The following is a 16448-nucleotide window of genomic DNA, read 5'->3' as shown; positions in this document are numbered from 1 at the left end:
TGAATCCTGGTCAGGGCACAGACCCAAGTTGTGGGTTTGATCCAAGTTAGGGCATGTGCAGGAGGCAACCAATCGATGTTTCTCTCTCTCATAGTGTTTTCTTCTTCCCCTCTCTCTCTCAAATCAATTTTTAAAAAAGTTTAAAAAAACTTTATATACATCACTAGAGGCCTGGTGCATGAAAATTCATGCACTGGAGGGGGCAGTCCCTCAGCCTGGCCTGCCCCCTCTCATAGTCCAGGAGCCCTCAGGGGCGGGAGGCGACCTGGTGATCAGGGGAAGGCAATGCCCCCATCACACCTCTGCTGCTGTTACTGCCGGCAGCGCAAGCCTTAGCCAGCCCTGGTTAACTGAGCCTCGGGCAGCCCTGGGTGGCTGGGCAGCTGACATCCGAGGCTTGCCTGTGCCTCGGGCCAGCTCTGGGTGGCTGGAGCGCTGAGGGGACTGGGGGACTCCAGAGGAAGGTGCTCGGAGCGGCTGGGCCCACCTGAGGATGGGCCCGGCCTTGTGGCGCTCCTGCTGCCCTTGCGTGGATGAGGGGACTGGGCGCTTCCATCTTGTTGCTGTGGGCGCCACCATCTTTGAGGGTGTGGCAGTCAATTAGCATATTCCCTCCTTATTGGCTGTGGGTGCTGCCATCTTTATGACAGCATGAGGGTCAATTAGCATATTCCCTCTTTATTAAAAAGGGTAAGTTTGAGGCCAATTCATGAAAGTCAGAAAGAACAGCTTGATTACTATATCCTAAAATGCATGAAGCTCAATATTACTTTTTGATATATTTTAAATGATAAAACTAGACCAGAACTGCATATTAAAATTTCTAGGAAATTGAGTAATTAATAGTTTGTTTTAAGCAATTATTTTAAACAGTTTTGAGATACAATTCACATGTCATACAATGCCACTCATTTAAAGAATACAGTTCAATGGCTTTTATTATATGCACAGAATTGTGTATCCATCACTACAGTCAATTTTAGAATGTTTTCATTTCTTCAAAAAGAAACCCCACACTGCTAATCTGTCACCTTCCAATGCCATTACCAGGACCTAGGCAACCACTGATCTACTTTGTTTCTATAGATTTATCTACTTTGCACATTTTATATATATAGAACCATACAATATGTGGTCCTTTGTGTCTGACTTCTTTCAACTAGCATAATGTTTTTAAGGTTCATCCATGTTGTAGCATCTATTAGAACTTCATTTTGTCTTACTTCCTGATAATATTTCATGTGTGAATAAACCACATTTTGTTGACACATTCATTATTTAATGGACATTTGGATTGTTTATACTTTTATGCAGCTAACACGAATAATGCTGCTATGGACATTCATGTACAAGTTTTTATGTGGACGTATTTTAATATCTTGTGGTATACACCTAAGAATAAACTCGTGAGTCACATGGTAACTCTATGTTCAAACTACCAGGCTGTTTTCCAAAGTGGCTACAGCATTTTAATGTTACATTTCAATCAGTAGTGCATGAGGGTTCCAATTTCTCCCCATCCTCACCAACACTTATGATCTGTCTTTTTTATTATACCCATTCTAGTGTGTGTGAAGTAGCATCTCAGTGTGGTTTTGATTTTCATCATTCTGGTAGATAATTATGTTGAGTATCCTTTCAGATGCTTATTGGCTATTTGTGTATCTTTTTTTGAGAAATGTCTAATCAGATCTTTGCTCATTTTTTAACTAGGTTGTCTTTTTATTATTGGGTTGAAATAGCTCTTTATATTATTCTAGATACAATTTTTATCAGATATATGATTTATAAAAATATTCTCAATTCTATGAGTTGCCATTCATTGTCTTGATGGTCTCTTTTGAAGCACAAAAGCTTTTAACTTTGATTGTTTAGTTTATGTATTTTTTATTTTATTATTTGTATTATTAGTGAGCAATGGCACTGTTTTTATATGGCAACAATTAGCTTTATTACTTTAGTGTTTGAAGTGAACTATATGTTGGAATTCCATAATAATATTCCTAAATTAGCTATTTTTAACTGTAATTTAAAGTAAAAGTGAGTAGTTTGATCATGAATTTCAAATATATATTTTTTATTTGGAAGATCAAAATAGTCAAATATATTACACCTAATTCTTTTCAAATGAACAAATACTTCGTAGACACCTATAGTAAACTCTAAAATAGGGTCATTCTGAGTTCTTTCAAGCTGGAGCACTGTTAAGAACAAAAATCTCTTGTGTGTTACAGTGCAAAGGGTTTAGGATATTACTAAATATATAAACAACTACAGGCCCGGTACAGAAAATTCGTGCACTTGGGGAGCAGGAAAGAGTCCCTCAGTCTAGATTGTGAGAGGGTGCAAGCCAGGCCGAGGGACCCCACCGGTGCACGATTGGGGCTGGGGAGGGACGCGAGAGGTTGGCCAGCCAGGGAGAGACCGTGGGAGGGCTCCAGGGTGTGTGCAGCCTGTCTCTCTCGGTCCCGACTGGCAGGACCCCAGCAGCAAGCTAACCTATCAGTCGAGCGTCTGCCCCTTGGTGGTCAGTGCATGTCATTGCCAGAAGTTGAGTGGCCTTAGCATATCATTAGCATATTACACTTTGATTGGTTGAATGGCCAACAGGACACTTAGCATATTAGGCTTTTATTATATAGGAGGACAATCTAAGATAGGTGTTATAAAGTGGGAAATGTAACACCCAGAGCAGTTAAGTAACTTGGCCAAGATCCCACAGCAAGGAGATGGAATAATTTAACCTCCTGCCTATCTAACTTCAATGACTGTGATGGTCCTTAGCCCATTAACCATTCAGAAAACCTGGTGACACAGGTTGTGTCTAGTACTATAAATCTTAGTGGGTTTGAACCACAAAACAGAGGAGCAGTAAAGTCATAGCTGAGTAAAACGCCCTTCTTTCAGGATGCTGTGAATAGAGATGCTGCCTGTGTATTGATGTGACTTTAAAAAGAAATATGATGATCCTAATTAAGGAGAAAAAATTCAGGGTCTTCTCTTCAAAGACACACTTTGCAAGAACACAGAGTACCTGGACATTGGCGAAGTCAACACGGTTGAGGTCATTGAGCATCTGGTTAATCTGAGACGTGTTCTGAAGCACTGCACGAGCTGCCTGGGCCAGGTGATTGAGCGATGTGTATCTTCGCAGAGTCTGGGCAAAGGCACTTACAGCGGCAACCTGTACAGAAATCCAATTAAAATGGGATTCTTTCTGCCCTTCTGGTAACAGAAACCACTGCACATCCTCAAGTCTTTATTCCCTTGCCAAATTTTAAATGCTTCCCTCTGATACTTATTTCAAATTCATTTGGTGAGAGAGCTTACAGCATTTAAATTACAGCATTTAAATCTCTAAACCAAGTATTATTTTCTTTTGAGTGGGTTGAGGTCAAGACTAAAACAAACTCCCACATTCTTTGACATCTGAGTGCAGAATTAATTAAACTAGTCTTACAAGTAACTCCTATGTATCCATGGCAAGAAATAACTTTCTCTGGGGAAGCAGGAAAAATATTGATTTTCTTTTTTTTCCCCTACTTTCTTGTAGGACAGTCAACTATAAACTTGGCAAATAATTTTTTTTAACTTGGAAAAGCAAACTGGAGAGTCCCACTTTTTAAAATGGATAAAAATATATACTTTCCAGAGCACTGTCATTCATATTCACTCTTATTACCCATCATTTTATAGAAATGGGTAATTTTGAGGTAAAACAAAAGAATTCATAGCCTTTATCAGCAACTTTGTAGCTAATAAACTTATCAGATATAGGCAACAAGAACTCTTTTCCAGAATGTAAATTTCTGTAAAAGGGCTAGTCAGGAAATCTCCATTTGCCCTTCAAAATCTATTTCTCATCCTTATCTATGCTGCTCTGTGCTCAGAAAGATTGTCCTGAATGTACTATAGTAACCGCCTCCCTTACACTATGGCTTCCATTTGGCTTCCAATGATGGGCACTGGCAAAAGACTGAAGGATGGGAATAAAGAGTCATTAAGTATTTTATTCCCCGAATTTTCTGTTCTCTCCCTGTTTTGGCAGAGACTGCTTTCCATTTCTATGACCACAGTTCTGTAGCAAGAAGAGTATCTTAATGCCACAACTTTCACTGCTTTCCTTCTAGATGTAGGCATGTTCAGAACTTCTCACTATTGCTCCTCCTGAGGTACTTTACCATTCCTTTTCTTAACTCTGTTCACACCTTTGGAAATAAACCCTTCTTAAACCCTCTTCAATTATTTTCCCCTTCAGATAGACCATTTGTCTCCTGTTGCAACCCTGAATGAACCAGGTTACAATGAAAAAGATTAAAGCTAATGTAAAAAAAAAGTCTAGTTAAATATCTAAATCTCATACTCTTATGGAAACTTCTAGCATGCACGGTAGATCTAACGAGCATTTAAATATATTTATAGGAAAGTATGGCATGGCATTAAATTTCTATGGGCATAGAAGCAGAAACTGGTTGAATGATAGAAGGTGTTCACAGGTCAAAGGATGCTCTATTTTGATAGTGAGATTTTTAGGACTATGTAGATCTTTGGGGAAGTTCACATGTCCTTAAAAAATATCTTATCCCCCCCATTTTTGTAATTTATATTAATCAAGTGCATACTATGTGTCAGGCACTGTGTTAAGTGCCTCCAATATATTACCTTGTTCAGTTCTCATAACCATCCTACTAAACACATATTATGACTTAAACAGGTTAAGTAATTATTCAAGGTTACAAAGAAACTGTATTACAGTGATTGGATATGTATGAACCCAGGTGTTTTTATAACAATGGCCAGTTATAATCTCACTATTCTGTTCCCTTTGTCAGGGTAGATTGTCTTCATTAATAGAGTATTCAGCTAAAAAAATGCTGCACATCAGTGAGAGAGAAATAGCAGAAGGTACCCTCCACTGAGGTAAATCAAATCAAATCTGGAGATCAATGAAATGATCAATATTGCAGCTAGATTTCTACCACAGCCTTTGATGACACTGGGTAGGGAGTTGCTTTCAGCTGTTTGACATACGGTTATGAATAGGATTAACTTTGTAAGTGGGAAAACATTCCTCTGGCCATCATAATCAAGTAGCACCCTCTGTGCTTTCCCACCTCGAAGTGGTACTCTAGAACAGCATTGCCATGGAGCACTTTCTACAATGATGAAAAGGCTACATACATGATGCCAAATATGGTACCCACTATCCACACGGTGCTATGGAGCACTTGAAATGTAGTTAGTGTGACTAAGAAACTAAATTTAAAATTCAATAACCAAATGTGGCTACCTCTCCTGGATTGACAGCATATTCTAAAGCAAAAATCTAAGGTGAAATATCAATGAAATGTTTTTTTTTCTATATGTTTAGAATTAGAAAGTATTATTGTGAAACTTTAGTCAAAACAGGAAGAACTGGGAGCTACTTGTGTTCCTAAATGAATTTGTCAGCTGCAAGAGCTGCAATCTATCAAGTATAGCCCCAAATTCAAAAATAATGTATGTTCTTGGAGTATGATAGTGGATATAGTCATTGACAAAAATCCAGAAGTGTAATTTTTTGGTACCAAAGTTTAGACAAAATTAGTTCAATCCTTTCATGGGGCATGTTCACAGATGAACCTAAAGTGACACCGTTAGTAGGGGACAAAGTGGAGACTAGATAAATAATGAGGTAATTGTTCATATTTCTAGATAAATAATGAGGTAATTGTTCACTTTAAGAAGTGATTACTTGATTTACAAAAGCACTCTACAGCATTAAAAAAATACACCACAAAACATCCTAAAAAATGTAAAAGAATATCAATTTACATGAACTTTTCACAACACAATGAGCATAGCTGGGGACTTAGAGCCTAAAAATCCTTTAAATGGGAACTATTTTAATATTCTAGGCTATTCTTAATTTAATATTTGAAATTAAACAATCTGAAACATATACTTTAAAAAAGGGCTTAAAATGCTTCTCTAGTCTTTTGAAAGGATTATTATCAAGCATATCTTGTGCAAGTTCTTTACCACATTGTTATAAAATACAAATATAAAATAAATTTTAAAATTGTATATATTATTTTATCAACATTTTACATAGTGCTATTTCGTAGGGCACATATAAAACACATGGTCCAGAATAATTTCCTAAACACAAAAGAATATGAAAAGATATAAAAAGTATACCTTGGTTTGTATCATTCTCTGTGGAATATTGTTCATGGCATTGGAAAGCCAACCTTCAAGGCTTTTTGCAAAATTTCGAATGGCTTGGGTCAAGGCACCTAAATGTTAAAGAATAAAGGCAGAATGAAAAAGATGCAAAAGAATGTTAATGTTTAAGCTAGATTAAGGGAAAACATGCATACACGACACATGAAATAGCACAGAACTTATATTGTCTTCACTGATGAGACTTTAACATTATTCCTAACCTTGAAAGAGTTCGAGAATTATATTTTAGGGGCTTTGTTTTTCCTTGTAAAGCTATTTTGTTCACAGATACTAATGCTACTTGGTTGGGAAATGAAAGCATTCAAACATTTTTGCTTATAACAACATATACCAGTTGTGAATATACTTGTGGAATTTTCTATCTTAGACAAACACTTTTTATTTATAGCTCTGTGCTCAAAGCTATTTTCCTTTACAAGTTCTTCATCTTGATTTTTCAAGTTCTTAACCTGTTTTCCTTTATTTTTTAGTTAAAAAGAGGATCATGCAAAGCTTCCTCTCTTTTTCTAAGCTTCTATTTATATTAGAACATGCCCATTAGAGTAGTTTTCTCTCACTCTTATTGAAAAATAAGGTAAAAATTAACCTGACCTAACTTGAAATTTTGGATAACTATTCTCCATTTCACTTGGCAGGTAGAGATAAAAGATCAGTGTGATAAAATTACTTGCACAAAGACCAATATTCTTAAGATATTCCTAAATTAGTCCAGTCCATACTTTTCACATATCTGTTAAAGCCTGAAATAGGGGTAGGTTCCATGAGAGTGGCTTTTTATAATGGCCATAAAGGGATTGGAAGCATTATCAGGGGTGACTGACTATTTTACAAGGGATCTGTTTACTGAGATTGCTGCATAAGAGAAGACAGAATTCTTCTCTTGTTCAACAAGTAATTCAGTCAATAGCATTTCCCTTCATCTGTGCCAAAGTGGAGGGAGCAGCTTTAAGACACTTAATAAATATTTGAGCATTCACAGCTAAGTCTTTGTGGGTTCCCTATCGTATGGGTAGGTATTACAACTGGTAGTCTACTGTAAGAAACAGAGAAGTTACATGTTTGTCCACGGCTCCCCAAAATATTAATGTTAATGATGAGATTAAGTTTCTTGGTTTTTCTCTCTGTGCTTAAATTAATCTGACATGCTTCTCTATTACTTTTGTTAAAGCACAGTTAGACAATTACTCAAATTACTTGCAAATGATACAAATATTACTAATCCAATAATAAAAACAACTATTTTTAAACAATGACTTATTTAACTGGTCAAATGACAAAAGAGAAACTGAAATGGCTAATTTTTTATTAGGAAAAACACTTGAGAAGTGCAGACCATGAGAATCATCTACTGGAAACAGTGAGTTGGAAATTTCTTGAGACCTAATCTTTTGAAATTTCCACCTTCCCACTTTAGCCAAAAAAGAAAAAAAGAAAGAAAAGTATTTTCCTGCTGCATTATGTACTAGAATCATGAAGGACAGGCATGAATGGAAATGAAAAAGAGTGAAAATTAACGACGCTTTTTGAAACTCAGTAAAAGTTTTTGCAAGATTCAATTTGGCTATCTGTATCTTGCATTTTTCTATAATTAATATGTAACAATTGTTTAATCTAAAAAAACACACACAAAAAACAAGACCCAGGAAAAGTTACTTTAAAACATTAATGAGTTTTACCTAGACAAATCTGATGCAAGGGAGATTATAAAATAAAAAGATATGTTTGTATATCAAATGCATTATAGTTTTTAGTTTTTTTTGTACTAAATGACATGTTGGGCCACCTTTAAATAGACCTAAAAATTGTACATTTAAGTATTACCAGTCGAGTTCTTATACAATTCTTTGCACTTAACTTTTTCTTCATTTTCAGATACAGTTTAGAATATAGTAGCTTCAAGCTGACTGACTTTAAATTAGTGTGAGATGCAGACTATTTTTTGGCTAAAAAAAGGAATCCCATCTGGACAGTAAATGGTAGAGTGAAGTACTAGTAGCCACAAAATAACAATTTTTAAAATAAAGTTACGTTTTCTCTCTCCATGGGTTCCTGTCAGATCAAATTGTGCACATTAACTTTGACAAATGTTCTCATGAATGGATGTTTAAAATTTAAAATCTATTGCAAAGCAACTTGTTTCAACCCACTCATGATTAATATTAAGATGCATACAATCAGAAGATAGCTATCTAAACTCTATTTTAAGCTTTATTTTGTTAAGTCTTATTATAGAGTGGGAATTAAATTTCCAAATTTACTTGGCGCATTAATGTATCTTGTAATTTCAGAGAAACTATAAAACTATACTTATGTAAAAATTCCTGAAGTTGAGTTGTCTGCTGAATGTAGAGACAAAGTACTTGACAGAATAAACTGGTTTTTAAATCACAATTTAAAAACAAAGGTCAAGTGTATTCTGTATTTAAATGGTGGGGCTTACAGTTAACTAAAACTGATACATGATTTAAGTTAGAAAACTGGAATTTATAAGTTAAAGACTTGTGAGGCTAACATGGAAGTTTAGGATTTTAGAGTTATTTCATGAATATTGATGTTGTTGATTTGCCTCAAAAATGAAAGTGCTGACTGACATCTCTTCTTATATCTCATGAGAGAAATTATATGTAGGTGGGAAGATGTCTAATGGGCTACCTATGCTACTTCTCTTAAACATCTCGAAATATTAGAACTCAGAGCACAGGGAGCGAGATGAAAACAAGGAAATCAGATTCTGAAAACATAAATCAGTAGAGAATTTACACCCTGAAATTTTCCATGACAACATTTTTTATCAATGCTTAGTCAGGAACATAGTGCAGATAGAGTAAAAAACATTAGCAATTGGTAAAAATGTGAGACAATGGCAGTTGGATTTAAGAAAATAAATTTTTATACAAATGTATGTGTGTTCATTGATACTGTATGTAAATGTGTGTCTACGCATATATTTTAAGGTGGTGAGGAACATATGAAGTTACTCATATCCTCCACTGTAATCTATCATATTTAGAAAAAAAAGCAAGTATAAGTATACAAATATTCATTTCTTCACCTTTTGTTCTATTCAATCCCTAAATATTGTCTGGAATAACTTAATACAAATCACCTGTGAATGGTGTACTTGAAGTACACGGTTGCCGACTTCACAAGCTAAAAGACTGCTTTTATCTTACTAATGTCACTTTACAGTGGAAATGCTGTCCCCCGTCTTTAAAAGTTAAGGTCACTAGTATGTGCTCATGAAGATGTAAGCGTACAATCATTCCAACTGCCGTTAACACAAGTATCCATAGTGGCATTTATATTGACGCAGAAAATAGTTTTGTTTGTTGCAAGGTAGTGTAAAAAGCAAGCATCACTTAATCCAACTTATCTATGTAATTCCTTTTTGCTTCATGGTGGGACTAAAATGCTTGCGTAGTAACATAGACTTCTCTCTCAAAATGCCAGTTAATCATTGCTGTTAAATGGAAACTGCATTTGTAGTTCAGAACATGATGTAGGTGACAAAGGAAATGCTTTTATAAAAGAATTCAACTTCAGTGGAAACCAAGATAAATTCATTTCAAATGAAAAGCAACCTTGAAAGAAGCTGGCCTAGCAATTACAGATTTCAAAAATTTTGGCTTTAGGGAGGAAACTGTGTCCTTGGATAGAATAATTTGTATGTGCTTGACTGGCCTGGAAGTGTTATTGGGCTGTCACATCCATAGGTTAGCTTTCCTTTAAAAAAGAAAACTACTAAAGATTGAAAACCAGATCATTGTTCTCTTTTCCTACAGTTCTGCTCTAGGCTGCTTTCAGGCAATACTCTGTGTTGCATGTTTTCTATGTGGCGAATCTAAATGCAATTAGAATCCCTCTGGATTGCAATGTCACTTCCCAAAACTTCCTGGGTGGCATGTATGAGAACAAAAGCATCCGTATTTGTCTGCATGTAACTTACTAGGAATGGGTCTAAGGACGTCGGGGATGAGAATCTCCACCAAAGCCTGGTACATCCCATGGTCACAGTTACACATCCATTTCAGGATAGACTCATGTTTGCACAGAGTTATCAGCTTTGCTTTCGGAAGTCGACTTTCTATTTCACTCAGATTGCTGGGGTGAATAAATGTAGCAAATGAATAGATGGCAAATGAGGATAAAAAAGAAAATGGACTTTAAAAATAGTTTTAGTTTATCAAATATTACTGAGGTTAGAACTATACCACCATTGCACTGGTGCCATACGGCTGGATATATATAACATTCCCCCAGAGCTGCCTATGCACGTTAATATTTTCTGACGGTATGAAAGGCATATATGATACTAAATCCATGAGGATGAAATAGCTCTACCACAGTCCCCCAATGCAATAAAATGGGAGCTATTGTAAACACGCTGAAACCTCCGGAGAGCAGTTTGTGGCTTATTTCAATCTATTCATTTAATGTTATCAGGTAGGGTTCACAACTGGTATACATATCTCTAATTTATTAGCTGTGACATCTACTCAGCCATGAAAATGAACTGGAAAGGTTATTGATTCTGACCTTGATTCAGTAATGGTAGTGCCGTCAGTTGGAGTAGAGGGAGAATAGCGCCAGAATGTTTGCCACAATTTTTCTATCAGGCTAAACTGAAGATTCACAACAACATCCAATATTGCCTAAGAAACAAAATGGTTATTGGTATACCTTACAATATTTCTTATGTGGAGGTGAGAGGAGAACATAATGTAAAGGGACTTAAATGGTAAAAATACCTTTGGGCTCATAACTTAACTTGGTAAAACTGGACTAAATTGGGCCCATGGAAGTAGGGAAACAAAGGAGATTAGCTAGGGGAAAAGGGGGGATAAACAACGCTTAAAAGATTAGGCAGGATGACTGGTATCCCTTCTGTAATGGCCTCATATCTCACCCTTCCTTTCACCGCTTTCCTCCCCCAACCCCCATGGTCATGCTTGCTTCCCTCTTCTCTTTTTCCTCTCGTAGTACTTTTCTTTCATTTCTTTCTACCCACTGCTTCCCTCTGCTTCCAGGGTTGCTGCCATTCTTCCTATTCTCAGAGCAGAGAGCACAGAACACAGATTCAATTCACGTCAGTCCTCACTGAGCTGGATGTGTCCACCGGCCATCGAAGAGGCCGCAAGTGAGGGTGTGGGGGTGCTTGCATGTGGCAGATAGAGTTAGGGCTAAAGTAGCTCTGTCGGAAGCTACTGACCATGGGTCCCAAAGTGTTCCCAGCTAAGCAGAGGCTGGGTCACAAACTACAGTCAGGAAGGCCTTCAGATGGTAGCCTGCCGGGCAGAAGAAGAGTACAGCGAGCACCTCTTTGGTCACGCAATGCCTCCCATTCAATCCTATTCTGCGCATGTCCTTTCAAGAGCAGCTTTAAGAACATCTCCTTTTCTAATCTTGCATCAGGGGCTTTACCTTCTCCTTAATTTTACCTACTAAAGTCATTATCCAGCTCTAGGAGATTAATTTTTTTTTTTTTTTTGAGGATGGTAAAATTTGCCACTTCCATTAACTTCTGGTGATCATATTTAGTTTTGCCCTGCCCTTGCAATTAGTTTATAAATTTATCTTCAGATAAAAGCTGTCATAAAATAAAATAACAACTTGTGAAAAGAACACATGATTCTGTGATTATTTTGAGCATAAAAGACAGAAGTTGTCAATATAGAGTGCTTGATGTCCTCAGCATTGAGAATGAAACAGCCACCCAGTCAAGATCTACAAAATGCACATAAGCTAAGCGACAACAGAGGAAAACTGGGAGTCAATCTGAGGATTTTAGGCAAAAAGAGAAAAATATAACGTCATAATTCTGAAGTCTGTGCTACCTGTGTAGACTGGCCTTATGTATGATACAGAGAATAACTGATGATCTACACAAAAAAACTCTGAAAACAATTCAAATATTAAGCAAAATCTGCTTGGGACATACTCTGGGAACTAGTAGGAAAAGCTCCAAGTAGTTACTAATGAAAATGGAGGGAAGGGAAAATTAGAAAATGGTGTAAAACTCAAAAGGTTAACATGCTCTTCACCCTTTTATATCAGCAACAATAAAAATGCAAGTGCAAGCCCTGCAAGGAAAGGGTGTACAGATGAGCCTTCTCCCAGGCAAATCTAAAACCTTCTCGAGAGGCAGGTAATTATAGCTGCTTTCTCCACGGTAGCTCAGGCACACGGCAAGAGAGGTCTATTAACGAAGCAACTATTAATATCTCACATAATACCTTACATATTTATACCCATGAGACTGCTGTAAGAACACTATGTGTATGTTAAAAGAAGAAAATAGTGTTGTAGCCCCTTGTGTAGAAAATTATACTTTTCCTTACTTAAAACTAGTGATACCTACACAATATTTTTGATAAACAAATCATGAGAATTTTAAATGATAGGCAAAATAGGTATGTTAAGCTTTCTTTAAAACATAAACTGTAGTAAACATGATATAAAATAAAGCAAGTAATTCAGTGCATCTTAAATTTAGTGACTCTTCAAGTCAATCTCAAATGCCTTCGAAAAGGACATTCTTTGCAGTAGCCTCTTGAGGCAGTTTTACAAATGGATAAAACACGAATCCTTTGTCCAATCACCCATTTTCAAATATGTTCATATTAAAATACATAGACATATATATTTTAAAATAGTCCATATTCTACTGGCTTGAAGCAAATGACTCATGTATCTGTACTTCAAAAGTTTTGAATTTTCACAGAAAAAAGTAGAATTCTTCTTTTTTCAGATTTGCTCCTATGCTCCATGGGAGGTGGCATGAATTCTGGTAACTCTGAAATAAATTGGGCTCATTCTATAGACTGCACACAGATTAATTGTCATACATGTCTATCTCTCTTCATATAGAGTAATCCTACAAATAGGAATGTTGATGAAAATGTTGTAACCCAAAAAATATTTTCATCTTATTGGGGGAGTTTTTCACTTAGAATAATCTGACTGTACATTCTTTGGTAATGTAAATAATATTGCTCCAACTTATACTTTGAATAAGTATGAGAAACTTAAAGAAATACAAATTATATTTGTGTAGACTGGTTTGCTTAAAGCAAGGTTCAGAGAGCACAGAGAAATAAGAAAATGGTTAGAGAATCTTCATATATATGATATATATGTAAAAAGAAAATTTTCGTAGATATACAAGTATCATCCAAAAATTCTCTAATACTAGGAAAAGCACAGTAGTCAAAGAAAAACATATATTAAGTGTCTTTCATCATTGCAAGAAATGTTGGGAACAGCCTGGCAGGATAAGCTGAAGAACAATGTGGCACATGGTTTGTTAATAAAGAGAGAGCTTGCCCTTGGTTGTTAATAATCTCGCACCCTTGACAAGCACTCAGATTTATTCAAGGAGTTCTTATTTTTGGAGTATGGAAAATCTGTGAATGCTATGTACTGAGACTCCTCACTATACTGCATTGTCAGCAGTCAGGAGGACAGCCTGTGAAATCCAAAGGATTATCTTTTACTTCTAAGTAGATCACAGATAGCCCTGGAATAAAGCTACCTAAATTCTAAACAGACTCCTCTTTCAAAAGGAAAGGCACTTATGAAAACTCTCCTTGTAATCCATCATTCCTTCGGTACTAAATGAGCCGCAGGTACATGACATGCTGCCTTGGAGAGAGTTCCCCTCCTGTAGCCAATTTTGAGGTGGGATATTCAGAAAGGGATGGGAATAGGGATGCAAAATACAAAGAGGAACTTTAATTACCACAAAAACAACACTGGAGCCTCAATGATCCCTGGACGTGCTTTATTAAACATTTACAGAAAATATTTTTGATAGAAAATGCTATAAAATTCAAAAGGTAAAAAAGATGCATTGAAAAATTAGGGCTCTTTCTCCTGCCACCCAGTCACCCAGTTTCCTTTACAAAATCAATGACCATTAACATTTTCATGTTTATTCTTCTGGAGAGATGTATATACATGTTGTTTTTCATTCAAATGATAGTATGCTATACACACTGCTTTGTATCTTGCTTTTTTCCTTTGAAAATAAATCCTACCTTTGTTCTATATTAGTGCATTTAGACATGCCTGTTCTTTTTAATGGTGCATAATATTTCACTTTATAGATTATACCATATTTTATTTAGTTAGTTCCCTACTAGATATTGAAGTTATAACTAACCTTTTGCATTGAAAACAATAATGCAGTAAATTAGTTCTCTTGTACACTTATCTCTTCATCCATATGTACACATTTTTTCTAAGATAAAAACCTCGAAGTGGAATGCACCAAAGGATTCATTAGAATAGGCTAAGAAAATGGACAGTAAAATTCATTCTCCTTTTCCTATAGTCCTCACTTTTCCACTCTGAGACAAGTAGATAAATTAACTTCTAGGTGCTCAAAGAAATATGAACTAACTTATATGTCCCTTAGGAATAAGTCTGGTTATTTTGTTTTGGTAAGTTGGCTAGCAAAACTCAGCATGCGGTTGTACTATGTCTGAAAAGACTTACCTCACAGTGCTCTCGATAAAGACTCTGCAGTGACTTGATGTCCTCAAAGGTAGTACCATCTGGCAGAGAAGAGATTTCAACTTCTCCAAACTCTGGGAGTGCTCGAGATGCATCTGTTACCAGGACAACACAACAGAATAAAGCTTTGTGGATGGTGCCAATTACAGATTAATGAAGGAAAGTTTAAGGAAACTAAAAAGGAAAAATAAATAAATAAAAGATCAGAGGCCCAAAGAGCAAGGATTTTTTATATTAGTACTTGCAAGCAAAACTTGGCAACATCATCAGCTCAAAAGAATAGAGGGAACATAAAAATTTTGGAGAAACTAAATTTTCATTATTACTATATCATATCATAGTGTCTTTTAATATTAGGCATATATATATGTGTGTGTGTGTGTGTGTGTGTGTGTGTGTGCGTGTGTGTGTGTGTGTGTGTGTGTATATATATATATATATATATATATATATATATACACACACACATACACCTATATACATATTTCGAGCTAGCCAGAAACAATTTTGGTTATTTTTACTACTATGTTACTTAAGTATGTAAAAAATCTAACTTTAAACTCATCATGCTCAAACCTCCTATACAATTATAAACCACAAACCTACAAAATAAAGACAAAGAAAACTATAAGAATAACATTAAACTCAACAACATTAACGTGATATGATGGATGATGCTGTTGTCCTATATGGAACATGATTGAGATACTGACTGCTGTGGTACAGGATCTTTTGAGTTTGACGTGCTTATATACCAACAGGTACTTCCTGGCGGCTGGACCTCCCATTACTTTTCTATATTCAAATGACCTGTGAAATGTTCCTCCACACTGAGAACTGGGGCAGCATTTAGCCTTCCCTTGGGACGAAGGCATAATTTACATAGTAAGTCTCTCTGTTCTTTTCTCATATCTCAAGGCAATTAATGCAATACACTTTGGAGTCTGCCTTATCATAAATTCAAATGCAAATGTGGAAACTGAGACTGCAGAACAGTATTCCTTCTTGTCTTCTAGGTGATCTAGAATATGCTTTTATTTTTAAAAAGATAATAGTTAAAATAAAAACATGAAATAAAAAAATATTCTTCTTGAGAGCTCAAAGGCCCACAAGAATATACCTAAGGACTTTAGTTTGGGAAATGATGCCATAATATTTTCAACTTCTCCAACTTGTCTTTCTCAGAAAGTGCACATAGACACATAAACACATACAGACACATACACACACACTCTCTTGACAGCTTCTACTCATCTTGTTTGAACTGCTGTATAGAAATTATGCATGTTCATCACTAGAAGAGTTGTCAATTAAATTAAAGTGACATTTTTGCACCGTTGGCTATGACAAGAATATGCAAAATGATCAAGTTCCACTTCCTAACTCTTTAAATAAAGAGAAACATGTATATTATCTAAGATTTTTTTAAAAAAATAGGAAGTGTTGTGATCTAGTTAAAAAAATAAATTATTTTTTAAAAGCTTATAATAACTTTTATTCTAATCTGAGGCTGTATGCACAGGTAACTTTATACATAGAAAATAATTCTTTTTGGAACTTAAGTTGCTACTGAAATATAAAAAACACAAAACACAATTATGATTTTAAAAAAGCCCAATTAATACAAATTATGAAAAACAATTTCACAGCAAATAGCCTTTAATTTATATACATTTACAAGTCCTACATAGCTCAAGAGTTTTAAA

General features: G+C 35.7%; 1 protein-coding gene across 2 annotated transcripts in view; it reads right to left on the bottom strand.

Moving 5' to 3' along the window:
• RFX3 (regulatory factor X3) overlaps positions 1 to 16448 on the bottom strand; it is a gene marked incomplete at its 3' end in the record, with an annotated part of 289919 nt that overhangs the window by 31779 nt on the left and 241692 nt on the right. For both annotated transcript variants that reach the window (XM_080671371.1, XM_080671370.1), the window contains exons 9-13: positions 14725 to 14837; positions 10765 to 10880; positions 10175 to 10329; positions 6181 to 6278; positions 3035 to 3184 (exon numbers count right to left, since the gene is read on the bottom strand). In XM_080671371.1, coding sequence (XP_080527497.1) covers positions 3035 to 3184; positions 6181 to 6278; positions 10175 to 10329; positions 10765 to 10880; positions 14725 to 14837 — 632 coding nt within the window. The remainder of the gene's footprint in view (positions 1 to 3034; positions 3185 to 6180; positions 6279 to 10174; positions 10330 to 10764; positions 10881 to 14724; positions 14838 to 16448) is intronic.

Source organism: Plecotus auritus, assembly GCF_963455305.1.
Source record: "Plecotus auritus genome assembly, chromosome: 5".
Lineage (NCBI taxonomy): Eukaryota > Metazoa > Chordata > Mammalia > Chiroptera > Vespertilionidae > Plecotus > Plecotus auritus.
Note: the sequence above shows the minus strand (reverse complement) of the source record. Positions and strands in the feature narration are given on the sequence as shown.